Consider the following 26,608-nt stretch of genomic DNA (forward strand, 5'->3'; position numbering starts at 1 on the left):
CTCACATGAGGAATATTGAACATGAATTCATGGTATTTTTTTCTCTTCTCTAGAGGAGAACTCGTTTCTACCAAATTGTGGAGCAGATTGACGGAACCCTGGACCCAACTGGGTTGGAGAGAAGGTAATGATTCTAAGATATGTTTGTTGTACTGTCTGTGGTTTATTTGGGATGGTGGATTGCATGAAATCCATAGTGCATATATGTATATATATATATATATAAATGTTCCATAAGAACACCTGTTTGGGCCGAGGTACCCTGCTATGTATATGCATCTTGGCCCAAAACAGAGAAGGTACCAGAAATAGGTTTAATCAAATAAATGTGTTTCATTTTAGGCTGGTGGAAAAAGCGCCATCGACCATCGCCGACTTCCAACTCCAGTCGTATCTCGGCGAGGGATCGTTCGGGAAGGTGAGCTTTGTCCGTCTCTATATTATATATCTAATCCCATTCTGGGTGACCCAGGGATATAACACTTGAACCCTTTGGCTAGAAATGAATCAGCATGAAAAAGTGTTGGGTTCCTGTATTGCACTTTATCTCATGTATCTCTTCCATTGCAGGTCTATAGGGCACAGCACAGAAGCTCGGGGAAGGTTCTTGCCATTAAGGCAATCGAAATGGATGAAATCAACGAGAGAGAGATCTTTCATTGGTAAGTTTTGGGTAAAAGAGTGATTTTATTTAGCTGTAAAAATATAGATTTTTCCCCTAAAAGAAAAATGCTCTGTGCCCCCGCGGGTAAAACTAATGTGGCTACACAAGTCATATGCACATTCATCTCTCTAACTAATGGGGGCGCTCAGAGATGTAAATCATTAACTGGGGGGCAAATCTAATGTAGAATAATGTTGACCTTTAACAGTTGCCCCCCCCCCCACTCTCTCGGCCATAAGTCAATGTGTATAACTTGTAAACTGTTCTTGTATTAACTTTTAATGGTTTCTATTTACAATGTCACCCTAGAGCAGCGAATCCTCCGACTGGTCGACGAGGAGCAATGTCTGTTCCTTGTCGGGCTACTCGGCTCCTTCCAGACGCAAAACCACATGTGTCTGGCTTTGGAGTACGCGGAAGGAGGAGATTTGGCTTCCTGCGTGGCTACAGGCGGACTTCCACTCGACAGAGTTCGGTAAGTACTAATTAGATTTTAGGGAGCTCGACCCAAGGCCAATTACCCCTATAGCATTCTTACCACTATATGGACATAATACCATTATTATTGGCTCAATAACTCACTCAGTAGGTAGAACACTGGCGTCTCTCCCACTAGTCACACAATACTATTTACTGGGAAACATGGGGGGCTGCTCATGTCATTAAAGGTTTCAGTGCAATTTCAATCCAAGTTCCGCTGAATATTGGGGTCTAAGGAATAACTTACATTTGTAGTAGTTCTATATTGATAGGTTTGCATTTATAAAACGGATATATGTTTAACTTTATTCATTTATTCTTTGCAGGTTCTATTCCGCTTGCATGGTGCTGGGGATACAATTCCTGCACCAACACAATATCGCGCACAGGTAAGCAACAATGAACATTAATGGGACACAGAGCCCCAATCCTAGAAATCATCATTCTCTTTAGATTATTTATACTAAACCTCTGATATTAAACATATTTTTTCTTTTTAATAAATGAATCGGTATTTTATAATGTGCTTCTGTTTTATTGTAGGGATATAAAAGCCGACAATGTTCTCCTGTACGGAGACGGGTACGTCAAGATCACCGACTTTGGGCTTTGCAAAGCAGGTAAGTTGTATAAGTAAGATGGTGTAGCATATACACAGTGTAGCAGCTGAGCTGTAGCATTGGCCCTATATATATATATATATTATTATAACCAGAGAGAGACAGAGATAGATAATAAGAGAGCTGCTGCTCTTCTGTTCAGCCAATGAATGCAGCCTTTCTATGGATAAAATCTTTAACCTCCCTGTTTTCTTTCTGCTTCAGGAATGGCTGCTGACGGCACAGCCACAAGTCATTGCGGTACCCTGTTCTACATGGCTCCAGACATCTTCAGAGGCCGATACACGAGATCGGTCGACTGGTGGGCACTCAGAGTGACCATCTTTAAACTGCTGACTGGAGATGTAAGTATCCACTTTTTATCCACCTTTTGTCTGCTTGCGTAAAAATGTAGGCAGAGAAAAGGCCGATCTTCTGACTTCTGCTCTGTGTTCTAAACGTTCCGACACTATGCGCTGATTGGCCAATGATGTGTTTGAGAATTTTGCCTCAGCAGAAGTCAGAGGCTCAGCCTTTTCCCCAGCCTGTGTTTCTACCCAAGCCAATAGAATACCTAGTGTCCCACAGGCCTTAGGGTGATAATGATCTTCTCATAGTATTACCATTTAATGTGAAATGGATCATGGCCACCCTCATAACATGGGAAACCTTAGGAAATTTGTATTTTCACTATATATAATTCAGCTTGAAATATCAGATCACATTATTGTAGGTTAGTTGTATCCCCCATAAATCACTCAACTCTCTGTAAATAATTTCTTTTTTTTTTCCAGCTACCGTTTTATGGTGATACTGACCTTAATTACTACCTGTTAATAAAACGTGAGGAGCCCGAATATCCTGAAGATATAACTGAAGACACTCGAGACATATTGGAAAATGTAAGTATGAAGCAGGATATCCGCATGTTGTTATCTGTATGGGGAGAGTTTTGCTCAGAAGCCTTTCCATTATTACTTACCCTATGCTTATATTTGCCCTTACTCTTATCCTTTATAAAGTAAAGTCCCGCTCTTGTTCTAGTGGCTTCACCAAACCATAACTGTCCCTTTGGGATTAGGGAGTTGAACTGTAAGCTTCTGTCTAACAACAATTTCTTTTTGCAGCTCCTAAAGAAAGATCCAGAGCAGCGCCTTGGGGCCGGAGAACATGGAGCCGAGGGCGTAAAGAAGAGCCCATTCTTTGAGGTATGTTGTTCTGGATTCCTGCCACATTCACTTATTTGGCTCATACCTGATCTAAGGAATTGCATCTCTACATACTCTGAATAGATTAATAAACTACATTTTGTTTCTCCTATTTTTATAGGGATTAGACTGGGAGGCTCTTGAAAAGAAAGAGATCGAGCCGCCATTTATCCCCAGAGGAAGAGCACACGGACAACCTGAAATCAGCCTTAAACTAAAGGCTCAGGTTGAAGCCAAAGTGTGCGAAGAAGCCGAATGGGCACTGGTGGAGCTGAACTACCCTTTGAGTTCAGCTTCAGAAACAGAAGAAGAATTGTAAGAAGCGTTCCTCGGAATGAAGCAGAGATGATTGGCAGGAAGAAAGTCTGTTCCCAGCTTGAGAAATCCAATCAGCGTTCCGGAGTCCTATTATGGATTGAAAATGCAAACGTCGCAACTCCGGGAGTAGGAAAAGGGGTGAGTCTGTTGGGCAGGATGTCGGGTCAGTCAAGAGTTAATTTGCCCAACAGGGGTGGAGGAGGGTTCAACTTTAAGGCAAAAACATGGCTTAAAGTTAAAAAAAAACGAAACAAAGTCATGATCGTCAGGTTAATGGCTATGGGCCGTCAACGGCAACCTGTAAGGACTTTGCTATATTGGTCGGATCTCTGAAGGAAACTGGATCCCAGTGCACATTGCAGCAGAAAGTCCGGGGGCCAAAAGGGCGTCGGTGAAGCCCAATGTTAGCCGGGGTTCAGCTGTACGTGGAAGAGTCTGACTTCGTCAGGAGGACTAAGAGTTAATTTGCCCAACAGGGGGGAGGAGGGTTCAAACACATGAAGATGAAGAAGATATCAAAGTGACTATACAAATACAGATCTGTTTCAAGTTGATGAAGAAAGAAGGAAGACAAAGTGGAATGATATCCCTACAGCTGTATCTTGTGTACTTACCTTCAGCCCCAATATAACCAAATAAAGAGAATTGTTGATAAAACTGTAACCATTCTATAAACTGATTGGACTTTATACTTTACTCTAATTTGGATAAAGGTTATAAATTAGTGAGAGAAGGACAGAAACATTAGGCAATAGATTGTCTCCCGGCCGACTCCGATCAAATAGACCAACCAAAACGTGGTTATCTGCTAAAGGAATGTTGGGATGGGGCTCGAGACAGGGTATTACCTGTAACTTCATAACTAAAACACAATCCTTCATCTCATCAATTACTAACAAAAACATATGTAGGGCCCCATAAGGTTAATCTGCCCCTATGGCTTTAACCCTAACACTTCCTTACTCCTGCTGTTACTGGGCAAAGACCCCTGTATCCAGTTTACAATTTGCATTATGTGCCTTTTGGTTTATTGGTTGATCAGACCCCTTGCACCCCAATATAGTGTTTAGCAAGGAGGCGTGGCTTCCTCTTTGGCTTCCTCTGTGTCTCAGGTAAAGGTCCACTGAGCCTGGGGTCAGAATAGGCCCCAGTAAAGCCTTATTGCCCTAGACTACCCATCCTATACTCTAGAGAAGTCGGGGACAGGGACCCCGTGAACTAGGACCAGCTAGATAGTTACTCTTGTAAGAGCACTCTCTAGGAGAGTGAGAGAGAGAGGGAAGGAAGCATGAGCAGTCTCGGCTCCACCAAGGAAAGTAGCTGGAAGTACCTCCCATAAAGGCACTGTTGCCTCAGCATAGGGCCACGGTTAAGACATATGAGACAGGCAGTATCTCAACCCTGTTCCACAGTCGGCTGTAGGACTCTCAAGCTGGGGGTTATCAACCTGAGCACTGAGGTATCTATCCTGACTGCTTCCAAAGGGGGTGCCAGGCTGCCCAGGGGCATTTACCCTGCCCAGACTCTAAAGGAGGTGGGATAAACCGGTGCGCACCCTCTCTTGTTGTACTACTATCATTTAACATCTGTATCTGCATTGTGAGTATAACCCTGCATTGTCTCTGACAATAAACCTGTCTATAGTTCAACTGCAAGAACCTTCTGGCGTCCATCTTTGCTGCACACAGCTAGAGTGAGTTGTAGTTACACTACACCCCAAGCTCCGCTAGTCTCTTCCATATAGCGAAGGCCCATCCTGTCTAAGAGAGTCGCACGTACCCCACGCTCTAAACCTATACTAGCCTGGGGTTTAACCATTTCATAGCCAAATAGGGGTTACACATGAAATATTACACAAACTGTAACCCCAGATATGTTGTGTATCTTCCGACTTGCAAACCATGTCATAAACACTATGTAGGCCAGACAGGGAGAGAATAGAGAGAACGCATTGGGGAACATATTCTAAACATTACAGATGGGAAATGTAATAGAACTGTCTCTATCCTATCTAATGGCTACAGGTATAGATAGGATTATCCCAGGCCCCCGGGGGGGTCACATAACAACCCCATTATACAGAAACAAACTAAGCGGGTCTTTTATTCACATACGAGACACCCGGAAGGTCTCAATTTAGATTACAATGTTCCTTGTTATGTATGGCTAGAATTCTTTGTGCCTAATGGTGGATATTATTCTATAAAAGTCTTTATTTTTTTAAATAACCCCAGTTGGTACTTAATTAACTTCAATTATATGTACATTGTGATTGGTCAAGCCCTTGTGATTGGCCACCTTTGCTGTAAATAATGTGTGTGGGTTGTTATTTAGCCTACGACTAAGTCCCCTCTCAGGTAGGAAACGCGTAAGGCTTACCTGTTGCATTAGTTACAATAAACTGAATTGATTTTACTTTAATATTGAGCTACTTTGAGATCCGCTCTGCTCAATCTTTAGGCCCCAGGGCCAAACGATCAAATTATCCTGGATTCTCCCGATATCACCCACCCGTAGGGTGCATTACTGGATCCCCCCATTCACTATGTGCTCGCCCATCACCCCACACTCACTTTGTGACCCCCTCCCCTATTCTCATGTGTACTACTGGCATCCACTGACACCCACTAACACCCACTGACACCCACTGCCACTCACTGGCACAAACTGACACACACTGAAAATCACTGAAACCCACTGGCACCCATTGACACCCACGTACACCCACTGACAACCACGTACACCCACTGGCACCCACTGACACCCCCCCACTCCCCTCCAGCGCTGCCACTCGCCACACATTCTGCACTCCCAGCAGGTCAGTACTGGCAACATTTGGTACTGGTCTGGATTTAAGTCCATAATAATCTGTTTAACTGTCTCTCCCTCTGCTCATTCTCTCAGTTCTGGTAGAACTTTCCCCTGATAATGTACATAGTGCCATTAATCTCATGTTCCCCCTCCTCTAGCTCTGAGTCTAACTGGGCCATTCTCTTCATGCCCCTGGGCCCTGAATTGCCCCCAGCTAGGGCAGAACTTTCCATCATTGGGGCTCCACTCAGCTCCACCTTCCCCCTCTGCCGACGTCCAATGGCTTTAATGATTGTATTTAGACTTAAGAATGTTGAATACCGGGGAGAAGGTGAAACCCCCCTACTGCTGCTTTAGGGGCACTGAACCCACATTAGCCAAGTCTGGAACCCCCAAAGAAACAGAATGTTTGACCTTATCTGCCAGTCCAGCACCTCCATTCCCCTCAGGGTTCCCTTAGCAACCGCTTCATTTAGGAGGCAGAAAAGACCCAAAAATGAGAAACAATAATGAAAACTTTATCTTCGTGCCTTATTCTGCCCCCCCCAGGAAAACTCACTAACCCCCAACTAGGGGGCAGCGTCACATGACACCAGAAGCCCTTATATAATATCCATAGTATAAAGCAGAGCTGTCTGATATCTATAGATACTGAGCCCCCAGATAAGCTGTGTAAGGATTTATTTGCTCCGGGGAAATTCCTTCACACTTTCATTTCCTCGTCAGACTCAGTGAGTTCATTAACAGCGACAAATGGGGTGAAAGGAATGTGTTGGCTTATTGGGGGGGCTATTGGTATAAACATGATATAGAATTCTCAGCACGGAGATACATAGACTGACAGACATGTACTTTATATTGTGATAAATCTGTATTGTATTTATATAGCTGTACAGTAATGCCTCGTACAGTAAGCAATGTAATGTACCCCCTACTGTAAATGATAAGGATATTTGCAGTCACTGAGGGGTTCTGTACCCCCCATATAAAGGCACAAGGCTGCAGGCTGAGTTATACAGGGAACTCTGAGTATCACTCATGTATTATAAGGGATAATGTACCCCCTACTGTAAATGATAAGGATATTAGCAGTCACTGAGGGGTTCTGTGCCCATATAAAGGCACAAGGCTGCAGGCTGAGTTATACAGGGAGCTCTGAGTATCACTCATGTATTATAAGGGATAATGTACCCCCTACTGTAAATGATAAGGATATTAGCAGTCACTGAGGGGTTCTGTGCCCCCCATATAAAGGCACAAGGCTGCAGGCTGAGTTATACAGGGAACTCTGAGTATCACTCATGTATTATAAGGGATTATGTACCCCCTACTGTAAATGATAAGGATATTAGAAGTCACTGATATCCATATATATATATATATATATATATATATATATATATATATATATTTGCATGTATGTAATGTTGTTTCCAATACAAAGTGCCAGTTCCCATTAACCCCCCGTGTGCAGGCAAAGGAGGGCTGGCATACGGAGGGTTAAAGCAGCTGGCAGTTAATGGGAGCAGGATCATGCGGAGCGGCTGGGGTGGAATGGCCTGCAGTGCTGTTTCTCGGCCCCCGGTTGATAGACAATATGATACTTTAGGAGTGGGTCATGTGTTTGCAGGGTGAGGGCAGAGTTATTCTCACTTAAGCCCAAATCCCAGGAAAAAGAAAAAATTTTGCTTCAGCGAGCGACCTGATTGGCTGAAGTGAAGGATTCACAGAATGGGGCTTCTAGGAAATGATAAATGTCTAATCCCGGCGAGGGGCGGCCCCAGCAAGTGACTCTCTACCTGTTCCTGGTACCCACCTGGCAGGGTGCAAACTGGGAAAGTACTGGTACCAACAGAACCTGGCCAAAGCCTGGGCCACTGACCCTTGTACTGCCTGGGCCACTGACTCTTGTACTGCCTGGGCCACTGACCCTAGTACTGCCTGGGCCACTGACCCCTGTACTGCCTGGGCCACTGACCCCTGTACTGCCTGGGCCACTGACCCCTGTACTGCCTGGGCCACTGACCCTTGTACTGCCTGGGCCACTGACTCTTGTACTGCCTGGGCCACTGACTCTTGTACTGCCTGGGCCACTGACTCTTGTACTGCCTGGGCCACTGACCCCTGTACTGCCTGGGCCACTGACCCTTGAACTGCCTGGGCCACTGACCCTTGTACTGCCTGGGCCACTGACTCTTGTACTGCCTGGGCCACTGACCCCTGTACTGCCTGGGCCACTGACCCTTGTACTGCCTGGGCCACTGACTCTTGTACTGCCTGGGCCACTGACCCCTGTACTGCCTGGGCCACTGACCCTTGTACTGCCTGGGCCACTGACTCTTGTACTGCCTGGGCCACTGACTCTTGTACTGCCTGGGCCACTGACCCCTGTACTGCCTGGGCCACTGACCCTTGTACTGCCTGGGCCACTGACCCTTGTACTGCCTGGGCCACTGACCCCTGTACTGCCTGGGCCACTGACCCTTGTACTGCCTGGGCCACTGACCCTTGTACTGCCTGGGCCACTGACCCTTGTACTGCCTGGGCCACTGACCCCTGTACTGCCTGGGCCACTGACCCCTGTACTGCCTGGGCCACTGACCCTTGTACTGCCTGGGCCACTGACCCCTGTACTGCCTGGGCCACTGACCCCTGTACTGCCTGGGCCACTGACCCCTGTACTGCCTGGGCCACTGACTCTTGTACTGCCTGGGCCACTGACCCCTGTACTGCCTGGGCAACTGACCCCTGTACTGCCTGGGCCACTGACCCCTGTACTGCCTGGGCCACTGACCCCTGTACTGCCTGGGCAACTGACCCTTGTACTGCCTGGGCCACTGACCCCTGTACTGCCTGGGCCACTGACCCCTGTACTGCCTGGGCCACTGACCCCTGTACTGCCTGGGCCACTGACTCTTGTACTGCCTGGGCCACTGACCCCTGTACTGCCTGGGCCACTGACCCCTGTACTGCCTGGGCCACTGACCCCTGTACTGCCTGGGCCACTGACCCCTGTACTGCCTGGGCCACTGACTCTTGTACTGCCTGGGCCACTGACCCCTGTACTGCCTGGGCAACTGACCCTTGTACTGCCTGGGCCACTGACCCCTGTACTGCCTGGGCAACTGACCCCTGTACTGCCTGGGCCACTGACCCCTGTACTGCCTGGGCCAGTTACGCACAGTGTAACAGTGAGTGCCAGTGTCTCTGCCCCCAGGGGGGCAAATGATCCTGACTGATGTGCAACTAGGTAGATATGTAGGTAGGTAAGTGTGTGAGCATTGGTGGGTAGAGTTTTGGGGCGGCCAAAGTTGTCCATGGTGTATGGGTAAGTGTGAGCGGGTATGTTCCTATGGTTGGTATATAATGCCCACACAGGTAGGTCCCTATGGCTGGTTTATAATGTCCCCAAGTAGTTGGCACAGGTAGGTGGCCATGCTTGGTATGAATTGCCCACAGGTAAGTGCCCATCCTTGCTATCGAAAGTAGCAATCATTGGTGTGTATACCCACAGGTAAGTGGCCATCCCTGGAATTTCATGCCTACAGGTAGATGCCCAAGCTGAGGTGAAATCCACAGGTAGGTGAATATGGTAGATTCTCATGGTTGGTATGTAATGCCCCCAGGTAGGTGGCCATGCCTGGAATTCAATGCCCACAGTGTAGATGCCCAGGAATATGTAATATCCACAGGTAGGTTGCCATATTTATTATGAAATGCCCTCAGGTAAGTGGCCATGCCGGGAATTTCATGCCCACAGGTAGGTGGCCATATTTATTATGTAATGCCCCCAGGTACATACCCAGTTGCGGGGTATTAGCGCTTCAGGGGGCCGGTCAGTCATGTGACGCTAAAGTGTCTCTTTCTCCGCTTCTAAAGCAAAATAGCAGGAGGAAGGGGAGGGAAAGGGGCGGGGCTGGGGAGAGGGAGGGGCGGGGCCAGAGAAGGAGATTGAGTCCCGGAGCTGCGCTACCAGCTGCCCTGGAAGGAGGGGGAGAACTCTGGGGGTAACTGAAGGACTAAAGTGGTAGAACAGGGGGGCCGGGAGTTATAGGGGGGCAGAGAGTGAGGGGCAGGGTCTCAGAGGGGAAAGTTCGGGGGGCAGTGCGGCTGCTGAGGGGTGTGTGGGGCACAGTGTGCAGAGCGGCCGGTAGGGGGCACTGTACTTACTGAGGGATATTTAGGGGGCACTTGGCTAAAGATAGGGGTGTATGGGGGCGCTGTGGTTGGAGGTATACAGGGGCAGTGTCTATAGAGCCTGGCACAGTGTATGGGGAGGGGTAAATAGGTGGTAACTGGTTATTGGGGGCACAGTGAGTGGGGTTATTGGGGGCACAGTGAGTGGGGTTATTGGGGGCACAGTGAGTGGGGTTATTGGGGGCACAGTGAGTGGGGTTATTGGGGGCACAGTGGGTGGGGTTATTGGGGGCACAGTGAGTGGGGTTATTGGGGACAGGTTGTACAGGACATAGAGGCACTTTGTATTAAGGCAGCATTGGGTGCTGAGTATATGGGCAGTTGTATGAGGGCAGATATAGTTGGCACTGGGTATAGGGGCAGTGTATAGGGTATTACTTGGTACTGGGTATAGGGGCAGTGTATAGGGTATTACTTGGTACTGGGTATAGGGGCAGTGCATAGGGTATTACTTGGCACTGGGTATAGGGGCAGTGCATAGGGTATTACTTGGCACCGGGTATAGGGGCAGTGCATAGGGTATTACTTGGCACTGGGTATAGGGGCAGTTGTATGAGGGCAGATATACTTGGCACTGGGTATAGGGGCAGTGTATAGGGTATTACTTGGTACTGGGTATAGGGGCAGTGTATAGGGTATTACTTGGCACTGGGTATAGGGGCAGTGTATAGGGTATTACTTGGCACTGGGTATAGGGGCAGTGTATAGGGTATTACTTGGTACTGGGTATAGGGGCAGTGTATAGGGTATTACTTGGCACTGGGTATAGGGGCAGTGTATAGGGTATTACTTGGCACTGGGTATAGGGGCAGTGTATAGGGTATTACTTGGCACTGGGTATAGGGGCAGTGTATAGGGTATTACCTTACAGGGAGTTGGGGTGATAAGTGCAGGGGCCAGTGCCAACCCCCCAACAATCTCCTTACCCATCAGCACCCCAGGATTATGGTGATTTGGCCCTGACCCGTCTCGGGCCCAGAGGAACCTCAGGATGGGAATGTGTTACAGTCTCCGAGCCCGGCTCATAGGAACCCACCACCCCATCACCTACCCCAGCGGCACCTCTTGCGCCCTAGGGGGCGACGATGCGGCGGATCCCAATTGCCCCAGGGTGCGGGACGAGATAAGGGCCAAGCTAAAGGCGGATATCAAGCGGAGCCGGAGTATTGACAAGACCCTCAAAGCGGAGAAGCGAGAATATAAACAAATCCACAGGCTCCTCCTACTTGGTAAGTGGTTTCCCTAAATTGCAAGCTCTTGGGCCAAATGCAGTGTGTTTATGTGTATAATCAAGCAACCTCCGTTCCAGCCAGGGCTGATGTTTATCTCTCTTTAAACCTGTGTCCCAGCTCTGAAGCCCAGCCATGTTCGTTTTTAAAATAGATTGCAAGCTTCTGTGCCAAGGGGCCGGTTTCTGCATTACGTCTTTACAATAAGTGAATAAGAAGGGCTAGTGATGCTGCCTTCCCGTCCCCCTGGGAGCTGAGGTTTGTCAGTGTATGAGAGGCATAATGGGAAAATTAGATTGCTAGCTTCATGGCCAAGCAATGGGAAGTTTGCTTGAACGTCTTATTTTCATTGAGGTTCTGCTCCGGTTAGAGGTCTCTCTGAGCAGCGGAGCATTAGCCAAGGGCAGTGGCCCATAAGCCGCTAATTGTTGCTTTAGATGACAGGAAGTAGCGAGAAGTTAAAGGGGAAGTATAATCGCCCCATTCATCTCCAGGTGTCAGGGATCTGACGCTCCTGGCGGTGAGAGTCACGTGACTTGGGACCGGTTGCGGGAAGGCAGGGACGTAGAGAAAGAGACTAATCCGTTTTCCAGCCCTAAATTCATGGTTTTAGTTTAGTTTCCCTTTAATAGGGTTATTGTGGCCTTTATCATTCATGGTTAAAGGACAAGTAACCCTCAAAAATGGCAAATCGCGAATCATCTCCTCTGTAAAGCAGCGAGTTTGTGATCTGAGCTGAAAGGGGTTAAGTTAACTGTTAGTATGTTATAGAATGGCTACTTTTAAGCAACTTTTCAATTGGTCTTTTTTTTTTTAATAGTTTTTGAATTATTTCCCTTATCCTTCAAAATATTTCCAGCTTTCAAATGGGGGTCACTGACCCCGTCTAACAAACCGATGCTCAGTAAGGCTACAAACGTATTGTTATTGCTGCTCGCTAATCTTACTATTCATTCGAATCAGTGCATGGTTGCTAGGGTAATTTAGGCCCTGGCAACTAGACGGCTGAAATTGCAACCTGGAAAGCTGCTAAATTACTCAGAAACCACAAATAATAAAAAATGAAGACCAATTGCAAATTTTCTCACTCTCTGTACATCATACTAAAAGTGAACATCAGCTTTAACCATCGACTTGCCGTTGTCTAGACTAATACAGGGATACGGGGTCTCTCTGGCTGCACTGCTGGTTCTGACTCCTGAACAAATATAGCAGAATCCAGCTGTTTAACAGCCCCGTGTGTCGGCGACTCGAGTGGTGGGCGGGGCTAAAACACTGTCATGGCAGCTCTCAGGGCTGAGTGTCTGACCAATATATATACATATATCGTGCAAGTTACTTTAACCTCTCGTGTGCTGGGAGGGAACGGCAGAACCCTGGATGCTCTTTGATGGTAATGAAGGGAAGTGATTGGCGGCACGTATGGGGCTATAGGCTGACTGTCATGTGAGCCGGGAATGTTTGCACCAAGGAGAAGAGAGAATTCCTGCTTTAACCCCCGAGTGCCCCAGAAAGGATGACAAAGCCGCGACCTTCCTGTATGAGGGAGAAAGCTGATTGGCCGGGGGAAATAGGCTTGTGTTCCTTATTGCATACATGGTGGGCATAGAGGATGATGGGAGTGGTAGTCTTTTGTAGCTGGAAATTATCTCATCATAAAAGGAAATTCTAGGGTCAATTTCCCCTTTAAATGATAAACATGACATTTTTCTTGGTGTTGTACCCCGTCCCTCCGTGTTGTACCCCGTCCCTCCGCGTTGCACCCCGTCCCTCCGCGTTGCACCCCGTCCCTGGGTGTTGTACCCCGTCCCTGGGTGTTCGTACCCCGTCCCTGGGTGTTGTACCCCGTCCCTGGGTGTTCGTACCCCGTCCCTGGGTGTTCGTACCCCGTCCCTCCGTGTTGTACCCCGTCCCTCGGTGTTGTACCCCGTCCCTCGGTGTTGTACCCCGTCCCTCCGTGTTGTACCCCGTCCCTCCGTGTTGCACCCCGTCCCTGGGTGTTGTACCCCGTCCCTGGGTGTTGTGCCCCGTCCCTCCGCGTTGTGCCCCGTCCCTCGGCGTTGTGCCCCGTCCCTCGGCGTTGTGCCCCGTCCCTCGGCGTTGTGCCCCGTCCCTCCGCGTTGTGCCCCGTCCCTCCGCGTTGTGCCCCGTCCCTCCGCGTTGTGCCCCGTCCCTCCGCGTTGTGCCCCGTCCCTCCGCGTTGTGCCCCGTCCCTCCGTGTTGCACCCCGTCCCTGGGTGTTGCGCCCCGTCCCTGGGTGTTGCGCCCCGTCCCTCCGCGTTGTGCCCCGTCCCTCGGCGTTGTGCCCCGTCCCTCCGTGTTGTGCCCCGTCCCTCCGTGTTGTGCCCCGTCCCTCCGTGTTGTGCCCCGTCCCTCCGTGTTGTGCCCCGTCCCTCCGTGTTGTGCCCCGTCCCTGGGTGTTGTGCCCCGTCCCTGGGTGTTGTGCCCCGTCCCTGGGTGTTGTGCCCCGTCCCTCCGTGTTGTGCCCCGTCCCTCCGTGTTGTGCCCCGTCCCTCCGTGTTGTGCCCCGTCCCTCCGTGTTGTGCCCCGTCCCTCCGTGTTGTGCCCCGTCCCTCCGTGTTGTGCCCCGTCCCTCCGTGTTGTGCCCCGTCCCTCCGTGTTGTACCCCGTCCCTGGGTGTTGTGCCCCGTCCCTCCGTGTTGCACCCCGTCCCTCCGTGTTGTACCCCGTCCCTGGGTGTTGTGCCCCGTCCCTCCGCATTGTACCCCGTCCCTCCGTGTTGTACCCCGTCCCTCTGTATAACTCCTATAGAAACCAGTGTTTGTCTGACTCCTGAAACAATGTAGCAGAAGCCGGCTGACTAACAAACCAATAGGACTGACTTCTGATACAGAGTTTCATGAGTCAGAACTGTTTACAGGGTAACCCTTTTGAAATAAAAAATAACAAAAGTGGTATAAAGGTGATACCTTATTGGCTAAGTAAGATAACCATAGCAAGCTTTCAGAACATTCTAGTTCCTTTTTCAAGCTGATTACCACGTTCTGAAAGCTTGCTATGGTTATCTTACTTAGCCAATAAGGTATCACCTTTATACCACTTTTGTTATTTTTTATTTCAAAAGGGTTACCCTGTAAACATTTTTGACTGGCTAACACGGTACATCACCTTTTCATGAGTCAGAACCAGGAGTGAGTGCAGAGATCAAAAGAAAAGGGATGAATAAAGGAGAAAACTTGTCCGTCATGTTCTAAGAGTGCGGAGAAATAGAATAGTTCCCTTTTAATCCCTAGGAAAGTGTAAGGCGAGCGGGGGGGGGCCTCTCTCCGTAGCGGCGTTTAGTTAATAAAGCCCTGTGTGCACTGCTCTACATGACTCACGAGTCAATGGGGAAAGTAACTTCCTCTGTGTGAGTTTCACCTTCAGGAAAGGAAGAAATGGAAAACGGCCGCAAAGCATTGTGGGTCAGACAGACGGTTGCTAGGGGGCAAAGGTGGGCAAATACACTTTCCGTGTCACAATGGAATCTCCGTGGCCATTATGTGTATTCTTCATTCCTGCCCTGGCAGCGCTCACGGTGAGCTGGCCTATTGAGTGCAGCCGCCAAACTGCTATACAGCCCCACCTACTGGCTTTATGGGGTATAACTACTTTGTTGGCTGTTGGGCACGGCTGATGTATATACTGAGAATATCGAACAACGGGCACACACTGAATATAATATTTACTGTTGGCTCTGTGTATCTAAAAAGCAAGGGGCAGCAGGGGATGCTGGGAGTTGGAGTCTCCAACAGCTGCAGGGCCTGAACATTAACCCCCTTCGTGCTGCCAGCTGATAACAAAGACTGGGGAGGGCAAATACTTTGTACATAAACATGGTTACAGGTCACATGAAAGGTCCTGACCCACAGAGCTTGCAATCTATGATGCAACTACATCTAGAAAGTGTGCGCCGTGTCTAGTAACCCATGGTAACAAGTCAGGTGTTTGCTTTCAGGCAGGTAAACAATAGCTGCCACCTGCTGATTGGTTGCTATGGGTTACTAGGCCCTGTGTAGCTTGCAGGTACCTGACCTGTGGCCCCTGACAAAGGGAACTGCTCCAGGGCCGCTGTTTGTGCTTTCATCTCTGGCGGTTTGACTTGTGTGCGACTGGTAATCTCTCCCCCTGTGTGTGTTTGTCTAGTGCTGCTCAAACAAACCAGCTCACAGCAACACTTCCCCTGGCCGAGCCCTCTGGGGCCCCGTGTCCCTCACACACGTTTCTGAGGTCACCTCTGCCATTAGGTATGAAATGTATTGTGTGTACCAACCGGTATTGGTTGAGCAGCAGTCCTGCCCTGCTTTATGGCTGAGATTCTAGCTATCTGTATAACAGAGCATTCTGTCACAGTGGCACAGATCCTATCTGATCCCCCCCCCATTGTAAGCAGCAGTCCTGCCCTGCTTTATGGCTGAGATTCTAGCTATCTGTATAACAGAGCATTCTGTCACAGTGGCACAGATCCTATCTGATCCCCCCCATTGTAAGCAGCAGTCCTGCCCTGCTTTATGGCTGAGATTCTAGCTATCTGTATAACAGAGCATTCTGTCACAGTGGCACAGATCCTATCTGATCCCCCCATTGTAAGCAGCAGTCCTGCCCTGCTTTATGGCTGAGATTCTAGCTATCTGTATAACAGAGCATTCTGTCACAGTGGCACAGATCCTATCTGATCCCCCCCCCCATTGTAAGCAGCAGTCCTGCCCTGCTTTATGGCTGAGATTCTAGCTATCTGTATAACAGAGCATTCTGTCACAGTGGCACAGATCCTATCTGATCCCCCCATTGTAAGCAGCAGTCCTGCCCTGCTTTATGGCTGAGATTCTAGCTATCTGTATAACAGAGCATTCTGTCACAGTGACACAGATCTGATACAGTAGGTGCCCAGCCGCGGGCCCATGGGCAAGGGGAAGGTGGTGGCTATAAAACCCGGGGGCCACACTGACATCAGAACAATCTGCCCCAGTAGAAGGAGCCTTCCCACCCCCGGGCCAGACTGGCAGAGGAAGGTCGGGGCAGACAAGCACACTGTGAATCATTAATTGGGGGCCCCGGCTGAGCTGCGCGGGGGGAACGGGATCCCAGGAATGTTCTCATGAGCAGGAGAAACGCTGCAGAGTCAGAGCGGCAGGAGGGCAGCTGAAGGGAAGGAGGGGCCCCGGGGGCCGATATCCGAGGGCACAGCCCCCCAGCTCCTCTCATTGCAGATTTAGCAAAAATCAGTAAAAATGACATTTTTAACTTTATTCTCACCAGGCATCTCTGTTACTGGGGGTTATTTCTTCTACATTGATATTTTCCTCGTCAGTCCCATAGGGGTCAATTGTCAGAAGTGATTATGAGTTTATATGCCCACAGGTTATGTGCCCGCAGGTTATGTGCCCACGGGTTATGTACCCGCAGGTTATGTACCCGCAGGTTATGTGCCCACAGGTTATGTGCCCGCAGGTTATGTGCCCACGGGTTATGTACCCACAGGTTATGTGCCCGCAGGTTATGTGCCCACGGGTTATGTGCCCGCAGGTTATGTGCCCGCAGGTTATGTGCCCACAGGTTATGTGCCCACAGGTTATGTGCCCGCAGGTTATGTGCCCACAGGTTATGTACCCACAGGTTATGTGCCCGCAGGTTATGTGCCCACGGGTTATGTACCCACAGGTTATGTGCCCGCAGGTTATGTGCCCACGGGTTATGTGCCCACAGGTTATGTGCCCGCAGGTTATGTGCCCGCAGGTTATGTGCCCGCAGGTTATGTGCCCGCAGGTTATGTGCCCACAGATTATGTGCCCACGGGTTATGTGTCCACGGGTTATGTGCCCACGGGTTATGTACCCACAGGTTATGTGCACACAGGTTATGTACCTGCAGGTTATGTGCCCACGGGTTATGTGCCCGCAGGTTATGTGCCCGCAGGTTATGTGCCCGCAGGTTATGTGCCCGCAGGTTATGTGCCCACAGATTATGTGCCCACGGGTTATGTGTCCACGGGTTATGTGCCCACGGGTTATGTACCCACAGGTTATGTGCACACAGGTTATGTGCCCGCAGGTTATGTGCCCACGGGTTATGTGCCCGCAGGTTATGTGCCCGCAGGTTATGTGCACACAGGTTATGTACCCGCGGGTTATGTACCCGCAGGTTATGTGCACACAGGTTATGTACCTGCAGGTTATGTGCCTGCGGGTTATGTACCCGCAGGTTATGTGCCCACAGGTTATGTGCCCGCGGGTTATGTACCCGCAGGTTATGTACCCGCAGGTTATGTGCCCACAGGTTATGTACCCGCGGGTTATGTGCCCACGGGTTATGTGCCCACGGGTTATGTGCCCACGGGTTATGTACCCACAGGTTATGTGCCCACAGGTTATGTGCCCACAGGTTATGTGTCCCCAGGTTATGTGCCCGCAGGTTATGTGTCCCCGGGTTATGTGCCCACGGGTTATGTACCCACAGGTTATGTGCCCACAGGTTATGTGCCCACGGATTATGTGCCCGCAGGTTATGTGCCCGCAGGTTATGTGCCCGCAGGTTATGTGCCCACAGGCTGCAGTTGTTTGCCTACAGGTTGTGTGCCAATAAGTTTTGTGCCCACAGGTTGTGTGCCAATAGGTTATGTACCCACAAGTTATGTGCCAATAGATTTTGTGCCCACAGGTTATGCGCCAATAAGTTTTGTGCCCACATGTTGTGTGCCAATAGGTTATGTACCCCCAGGTTGTGTGCCAATAAGTTTTGTGCCTACAGGTTGTGTGCCAATAGGTTGTATGTCCACAGGTTATGTGCCCACAGGCTGCAGTTGTTTGCCTACAGGTTGTGTGCCAATAGGTTAAGTGCCAACAAGTTATTTGCCCACAGTTTATATGGCTACGGGTTATATGCTCACATGTTATATGCCCATAGGTTTATTTGCCCACAGGCTAGAATGATTAACCATATCAGCGCTGGTGAAACATTTTTAAGCTGAGAAGTGCACAAAGTAAAACCCATACACAGTAATGGAACCAAACGACTGTATCTCTTCCCAGTTTGCCCACCCACCCCAAACTGTGCTGGTCCAACCCTTGGCTCAGGGACCCTTTGGATGGGGACGACATCAGTGTGGCCCTCGCCAATTCCAACCTGCCCAGTACAGATCTGCCATGTTCCCCACACTAAATCTGCCCGCAAATTGCCAGATCTGCCGGCAAGTGTTCATAGAATGACCACTAAGGTGCCCCTAGTGCCCCCGCAGCTAAATGACCCCTATGGGAATTAGCCACTGATCTCTGAGCTTAAACTCAGGCTGTGTCACATTTCTGCCAGCAGATGGCACTGCCACCCTCAAAGCTATTTCTTTAATAAAGTCTCTGCTGCTCAGTCACCACAAGAGGGCGCTTGGCACATCCCTGAAATCTCGTTAGAGGCCCAAATATTTACCAGCACGTTAGGGGGGAGGAACATCCCAGGGGACCATTAGTAAAAGGTTTAAAATAGTCTGTGTCGCTTTATCATGAATATTATGTTCTTATTAATCCAGGTTATGGGTTCTGTAAGTATCACATAAATAACCCCTCGTTTACACTTACTTATCATTAGAGTAGGGGAAGATGGAGACGGCAGGGCAAGATGGAGACAGCAGGGCAAGATGGAGACAGCAGGGCAAGATGGAGACAGCAGGGCAAGATGGAGACAGCAGGGCAAGATGGAGACAGCAGGGCAAGATGGAGACAGCAGGGCAAGATGGAGACAGCAGGGCAAGATGGAGACAGTAGGACAAGATGGAGACAGCAGTGCAAGATGGAGACAGCAGGGCAAGATGGAGACAGCAGGACAAGATGGAGACAGTAGGACAAGATGGAGACAGCAGGACAAGATGGAGACAGCAGGACAAGATGGAGACAGTAGGACAAGATGGAGACAGTAGTGCAAGATGGAGACAGCAGGACAAGATGGAGACAGTAGGGCAAGATGGAGACAGTGGAAGAGATCCTATCTGATCCCCCCATTGTAAGCAGCAGTCCTGCCCTGCTTTATGGCTGAGATTCTAGCTATCTGTATAACAGAGCATTCTGTCACAGTGGCACAGATCCTATCTGATCCCCCCCCATTGTAAGCAGCAGTCCTGCCCTGCTTTATGGCTGAGATTCTAGCTATCTGTATAACAGAGCATTCTGTCACAGTGGCACAGATCCTATCTGATCCCCCCCCATTGTAAGCAGCAGTCCTGCCCTGCTTTATGGCTGAGATTCTAGCTATCTGTATAACAGAGCATTCTGTCACAGTGGCACAGATCCTATCTGATCCCCCCATTGTAAGCAGCAGTCCTGCCCTGCTTTATGGCTGAGATTCTAGCTATCTGTATAACAGAGCATTCTGTCACAGTGGCACAGATCCTATCTGATCCCCCCATTGTAAGCAGCAGTCCTGCCCTGCTTTATGGCTGAGATTCTAGCTATCTGTATAACAGAGCATTCTGTCACAGTGGCACAGATCCTATCTGATCCCCCCATTGTAAGCAGCAGTCCTGCCCTGCTTTATGGCTGAGATTCTAGCTATCTGTATAACAGAGCATTCTGTCACAGTGGCACAGATCCTATCTGATCCCCCCCATTGTAAGCAGCAGTCCTGCCCTGCTTTATGGCTGAGATTCTAGCTATCTGTATAACAGAGCATTCTGTCACAGTGGCACAGATCCTATCTGATCCCCCATTGTAAGCAGCAGTCCTGCCCTGCTTTATGGCTGAGATTCTAGCTATCTGTATAACAGAGCATTCTGTCACAGTGGCACAGATCCTATCTGATCCCCATTGTAAGCAGCAGTCCTGCCCTGCTTTATGGCTGAGATTCTAGCTATCTGTATAACAGAGCATTCTGTCACAGTGGCACAGACCCTATCTGATCCCCCCATTGTAAGCAGCAGTCCTGCCCTGCTTTATGGCTGAGATTCTAGCTATCTGTATAACAGAGCATTCTGTCACAGTGGCACAGATCCTATCTGCTCCCCCCATTGTAAGCAGCAGTCCTGCCCTGCTTTATGGCTGAGATTCTAGCTATCTGTATAACAGAGCATTCTGTCACAGTGGCACAGATCCTATCTGATCCCCCCATTGTAAGCAGCAGTCCTGCCCTGCTTTATGGCTGAGATTCTAGCTATCTGTATAACAGAGCATTCTGTCACAGTGGCACAGATCCTATCTGATCCCCCCCCCCCCCATTGTAAGCAGCAGTCCTGCCCTGCTTTATGGCTGAGATTCTAGCTATCTGTATAACAGAGCATTCTGTCACAGTGGCACAGATCCTATCTGATCCCCCCATTGTAAGCAGCAGTCTTGCCCTGCTTTATGGCTGAGATTCTAGCTATCTGTATAACAGAGCATTCTGTCACAGTGGCACAGATCCTATCTGATCCCCCCATTGTAAGCAGCAGTCTTGCCCTGCTTTATGGCTGAGATTCTAGCTATCTGTATAACAGAGCATTCTGTCACATAAGTTATAAAATTTGTAATTTTATGAAAACTCAGCATATTTGACAACTAATTAAAATTACTTATCTATCTCCCCGGTTTATTCCCCACAAATCACTTTTCGGCAAATGATTCCCAGACGCACATTGCGCTTATTCTTGGCTTTTCCTGTCTCTCACATTAAATTCCATTGTGGGTTTGATTCCGAGGCAGCAGTTTGGGTGTTGCAGTTTTATCTCTTGTGGTTTCACTTGGAATCTGTAGCCAAAACCGACCCATAAAGTCCCTCGTCTGTGCGGCGACAGTGAGCGCCCAAAGCGTTGGCGACGGCACGGAATATCCAGGGTTGTTATGGGATAAATATGTGGGGCTTGTTATTGGGGGGGGGGGGGTTAACAGCGCTCCGGTCCCCTAATCTCGGGCACAAAAGGGTTAATGCCAAAGAGCAAGTGATGATCTCAGGTACAAACTATGTGATTCTGGCACTTCCTCGCGCGGTTATAAATTTATCATGTGCTCCTATTTATAGCCGGTCATTTGTAAACAGAATAAAATGGTTATTAAACTAAAATACTGTGTCATGGTGAAAATGTTTCCCTTCCCTATCACTTTCCCAATAAACGTAAACTCCCTGCTATCCCTTCCCCGAGGCTATTATCCCCCCACTGCTACTATAGGCACCATCTCTCCCTACTATACCTGCTATCCCACAGCCCCAGTCCCTTCCCAGAGGCTATTATCCCCCCACTGCTACTATAGGCACCATCTCTCCCTACTATACCTGCTATCCCACAGCCCCAGTCCCTTCCCAGAGGCTATTATCCCCCCACTGCTACTATAGGCACCATCCCTCCCTACTATACCTGCTATCCCACAGCCCCAGTCCCTTCCCAGAGGCTATTATCCCACTGCTACTATAGGCACCATCTCTCCCTACTATACCTGCTATCCCACAGCCCCAGTCCCTTCCCAGAGGCTATTACCCCATTGCTACTATAGGCACCATCTCTCCCTACTATACCTGCTATCCCACAGCCCCAGTCCCTTCCCAGAGGCTATTACCCCATTGCTACTATAGGCACCATCTCTCCCTACTATACCTGCTATCCCACAGCCCCAGTCCCTTCCCAGAGGCTATTATCCCACTGCTACTATAGGCACCATCTCTCCCTACTATACCTGCTATCCCACAGCCCCAGTCCCTACCCAGAGGCTATTATCCCACTGCTACTATAGGCACCATCTCTCCCTACTATACCTGCTATCCCACAGCCCCAGTCCCTTCCCAGAGGCTATTATCCCCCCCACTGCTACTATAGGCACCATCTCTCCCTACTATACCTGCTATCCCACAGCCCCAGTCCCTTCCCAGAGGCTATTATCCCCCCACTGCTACTATAGGCACCATCTCTCCCTACTATACCTGCTATCCCACAGCCCCAGTCCCTTCCCAGAGGCTATTATCCCCCCCACTGCTACTATAGGCACCATCTTTCCCTACTATACCTGCTATCCCACAGCCCCAGTCCCTTCCCAGAGGCTATTATCCCCCCACTGCTACTATAGGCACCATCTCTCCCTACTATACCTGCTATCCCACAGCCCCAGTCCCTTCCCAGGGGCTATTATCCCCCCCACTGCTACTATAGGCACCATCTCTCCCTACTATACCTGCTATCCCACAGCCCCAGTCCCTTCCCAGAGGCTATTATCCCCCCACTGTTACTATAGGCACCATCTCTCCCTACTATACCTGCTATCCCACAGCCCCAGTCCCTTCCCAGAGGCTATTATCCCCCACTGCTACTATAGGCACCATCTCTCCCTACTATACCTGCTATCCCACAGCCCCAGTCCCTTCCCAGAGGCTATTATCCCCCCACTGCTACTATAGGCACCATCTCTCCCTACTATACCTGCTATCCCACAGCCCCAGTCCCTTCCCAGAGGCTATTATCCCCCCACTGCTACTATAGGCACCATCTCTCCCTACTATACCTGCTATCCTACAGCCCCAGTCCCTTCCCAGAGGCTATTATCCCCCCACTGCTACTATAGGCACCATCTCTCCCTACTATACCTGCTATCCCACAGCCCCAGTCCCTTCCCAGAGGCTATTATCCCCCCACTGCTACTATAGGCACCATCTCTCCCTACTATACCTGCTATCCCACAGCCCCAGTCCCTTCCCAGAGGCTATTATCCCCCCCACTGCTACTATAGGCACCATCTCTACCTACTATATCTGCTATCCCACAGCCCCAGTCCATTCCCAGAGGCTATTATCCCCCCACTGCTACTATAGACACCATCTCTCCCTACTATACCTGCTATCCCACAGCCCCAGTCCCTTCCCAGAGGCTATTATCCCACTGCTACTATAGGCACCATCTCTCCCTACTATACCTGCTATCCCACAGCCCCAGTCCCTTCCCAGAGGCAATTAATTATCCCCAAAACGTAATTATAAAACCAGTGTAAATCTGAGATAGTAAATCCTATTGATACTTTTAATGCAGAACTATAACTTGCTGCACTCTACTGTAAATAAGCAGAGTATTATTATGGAAGTCTTCCCATACTAAATAGCTGTATTAGAGTTGAGGGGTGTTGGGGGGGGCTATGAAATAGATCCCAGAGCCTCAGAAACATTAAAGCAGTTTTTCGCCAAAGTACCACCTCTCCCCCCAAACACACACTCCCCTCTATTAACAAAAATAGCTACTGTGGAGACTCCCCCCCCCTCCCATAGCAAATTGGCTGTTCCAGATGTACAGAAAAGAAAGTTATTTCCCTGATATCTGGGGCCGGGGGGGGGGGGATATCTGGGGCCGGGGGGGTTGGACTCAGTACATGAGACAAAGCAGGATTTTCGTGTAACAGACGCCGATGTATCTGAGGGGATTATAGTCGCCTGGGAATGTGCCTTTGTATAAATTGCCCAGTAATTCCCAATACTTTCTGTACATTTGTCTCCATCCAACTTGTCCTGCTGATTTGTGTCCCACGTATTTCCTACTCTCCTTGTTTATTCCTTTCTATGAGACGTTAGTATTGTACGTTTGTTAGTATTGTAGTTTGTTGGCCCCTGGTTGCTAGAGAAATTAAGCCCTAGCAACCACACTACAAGACTCAGAGAAGCAAAGCAGTTGTTTGCTGTTTGTCCATTTGCCAGTAGAGGGTGCTGTTTAACTAGGAGGATGAGAATCAGATTTTTATTGGCTAGTAACAAAATGTGTTTTGCCAGGAAATAAGCATGTACGGCCATATGAGTAGCAGGAATTATTCTCCCCCATGGAAAGGAAGTAGAGACAGTCACACGAGTAGCAGGAATTATTCTCCCCCATGGAAAGGAAGTAGATACAGTCACACGAGTAGCAGGAATTATTCTCCCCCATGGAAAGGAAGTAGATACAGTCACACGAGTAGCAGGAATTATTCTCCCCCATGGAAAGGAAGTAGATACAGTCACACGAGTAGCAGGAATTATTCTCCCCCATGGAAAGGAAGTAGATACAGTCACACGAGTAGCAGGAATTATTCTCCCCCATGGAAAGGAAGTAGATACAGTCACATGAGTAGCAGGAATTATTCTCCCCCATGGAAAGGAAGTAGAGACAGTCACACGAGTAGCAGGAATTATTCTCCCCCATGGAAAGGAAGTAGAGACAGTCACACGAGTAGCAGGAATTATTCTCCCCCATGGAAAGGAAGTAGAGACAGTCACACGAGTAGCAGGAATTATTCTCCCCCATGGAAAGGAAGTAGATACAGTCACACGAGTAGCAGGAATTATTCTCCCCCATGGAAAGGAAGCAGATACAGTCACACGAGTAGCAGGAATTATTCTCCCCCATGGAAAGGAAGTAGAGACAGTCACACGAGTAGCAGGAATTATTCTCCCCCATGGAAAGGAAGTAGATACAGTCACACGAGTAGCAGGAATTATTCTCCCCCATGGAAAGGAAGTAGAGACAGTCACACGAGTAGCAGGAATTATTCTCCCCCATGGAAAGGAAGTAGATACAGTCACACGAGTAGCAGGAATTATTCTCCCCCATGGAAAGGAAGTAGAGACAGTCACATGAGTAGCAGGAATTATTCTCCCCCATGGAATGGAAGTAGAGACAGTTCTATGAGTAGCAGGAATTATTCTCCCCCACGGAAAGGAAGTAGATACAGTCCTATGAGTAGCAGGAATTATTCTCCCCCATGGAAAGGAAGTAGATACAGTCACACGAGTAGCAGGAATTATTCTCCCCCATGGAAAGGAAGTAGATACAGTCACACGAGTAGCAGGAATTATTCTCCCCCATGGAAAGGAAGTAGAGACAGTCACACGAGTAGCAGGAATTATTCTCCCCCATGGAAAGGAAGTAGAGACAGTCACACGAGTAGCAGGAATTATTCTCCCCCATGGAATAGATTATGAGCACATTAACCCTAGACATGCCAGTAACATCACTACAGAAATGGATTATGAGCACATTAACCCCAGACATGCCAGTAACATCGCTACAGAAATGGATTATGAGCACATTAATCCCAGATATGCCAGTAACATCACTACAGAAATGGATTATGAGCACATTAACCCCAGACATGCCAGTAACATCACTGCAGAAATGGATTATGAGCACATTATTGGAGGTCGGTGACCCCCATTTGAAAGCTGAAAAAAGAAATAATGATGACCAATTGCAAAGTTTTTAGGAATAGGGTATTCTATAAAATACTAAAAGTTAATTAACCCCTTTAAGAGGATGGGCCGGCTGGTTTATCATGCCACTGCCTTTATTCTAATTTAAACTGATCCAATTAATGTGCCCCCCCCCCCCCATCCCCAAACCCAGATACTGAGGTGTTTCAGGTGACAACATTTTTTTAAACCACTGTTCTATGAGGGCGAATTAGGGCTTTGTGATTATTTTCAGCCCAATTTACTAAAGAGAGAGTCGGTGAATAGCGAGTGAGTAGCGGTTCCCAGGGGAGTGTTGGGAGCTGAGGTGGCGATGGGGCCCCGGGAGGAGCAGAGTGAGGCCCCGTCTGTTCCCCCCGAGAGCTTGTTATTGTGCGGCTGTGAATAGCGTGTGTTGCTGTCTCTGCCTGACTCATTGTGCCGCAGCCATTCAGGGCCCTCACACTGTCTCTTTATTGGGAAGCCGTAAGCCCTGCGCTCTCGTCAGTCACTTACGGGAAAGTAGAGTTCATCCTGCGCACAAATGCGCTCTATTCCCCTTCCGCTCACACGACTTTCTGTGAAAGGGACGGTTGCTAGGAATGGGGTATTCTATATAGGCATTCTATAACACACTAAAAAATAGAAAATGAAGACCAATTGAAAAGTTGCTAAGAATAGGCAATTCCATAACATGCTAAAAGCTTTCCTGAAGGTGAACCCCCTGGAGCCCCCAAAAAATACATTTAGCAAAGTGCCAATCTTAGTAGGCCCTTTGCCCATAAATACCCAGACATACAAGATCACTACAGCAATGGACAACAGGCATATTAACCCACGACATACCAGTAAGATCACTGCAGAAATGGATTATGAGCACATTAACCCAATATAGGCCAGTGAGATCACTGCAAAAATGGACAATATGCATATCAACCCGAAACATACCAGTACAATCAATGCAGAAATTGATTATAA

At 48.9% G+C, this 26,608-nt stretch overlaps 1 protein-coding gene and 1 long non-coding RNA gene across 2 annotated transcripts in view; both read left to right on the forward strand.

Moving 5' to 3' along the window:
- Positions 1–2,625: 2,625 nt before the first annotated feature.
- Positions 2,626–3,932, forward strand: LOC116408005. Its single transcript, XR_004220666.1, has 2 exons — positions 2,626–2,951; positions 3,073–3,932. It is a non-coding gene; the product is annotated as an uncharacterized LOC116408005 (long non-coding RNA).
- Positions 3,933–11,111: 7,179 nt separating this feature from the next.
- The window catches only part of gnas (GNAS complex locus), a 76,085-nt gene continuing 60,588 nt past the window's right edge, over positions 11,112–26,608 (forward strand). The window contains exon 1 of the mRNA XM_031894841.1: positions 11,112–11,506. Within this exon, the coding sequence (XP_031750701.1) occupies positions 11,269–11,506 (238 nt within the window). The 5' untranslated portion in view covers positions 11,112–11,268. The remainder of the gene's footprint in view (positions 11,507–26,608) is intronic.

The sequence above is a fragment of the Xenopus tropicalis genome, chromosome 10 (genome assembly GCF_000004195.4).
Source record: "Xenopus tropicalis strain Nigerian chromosome 10, UCB_Xtro_10.0, whole genome shotgun sequence".
In the NCBI taxonomy this organism is placed as follows: domain Eukaryota; kingdom Metazoa; phylum Chordata; class Amphibia; order Anura; family Pipidae; genus Xenopus; species Xenopus tropicalis.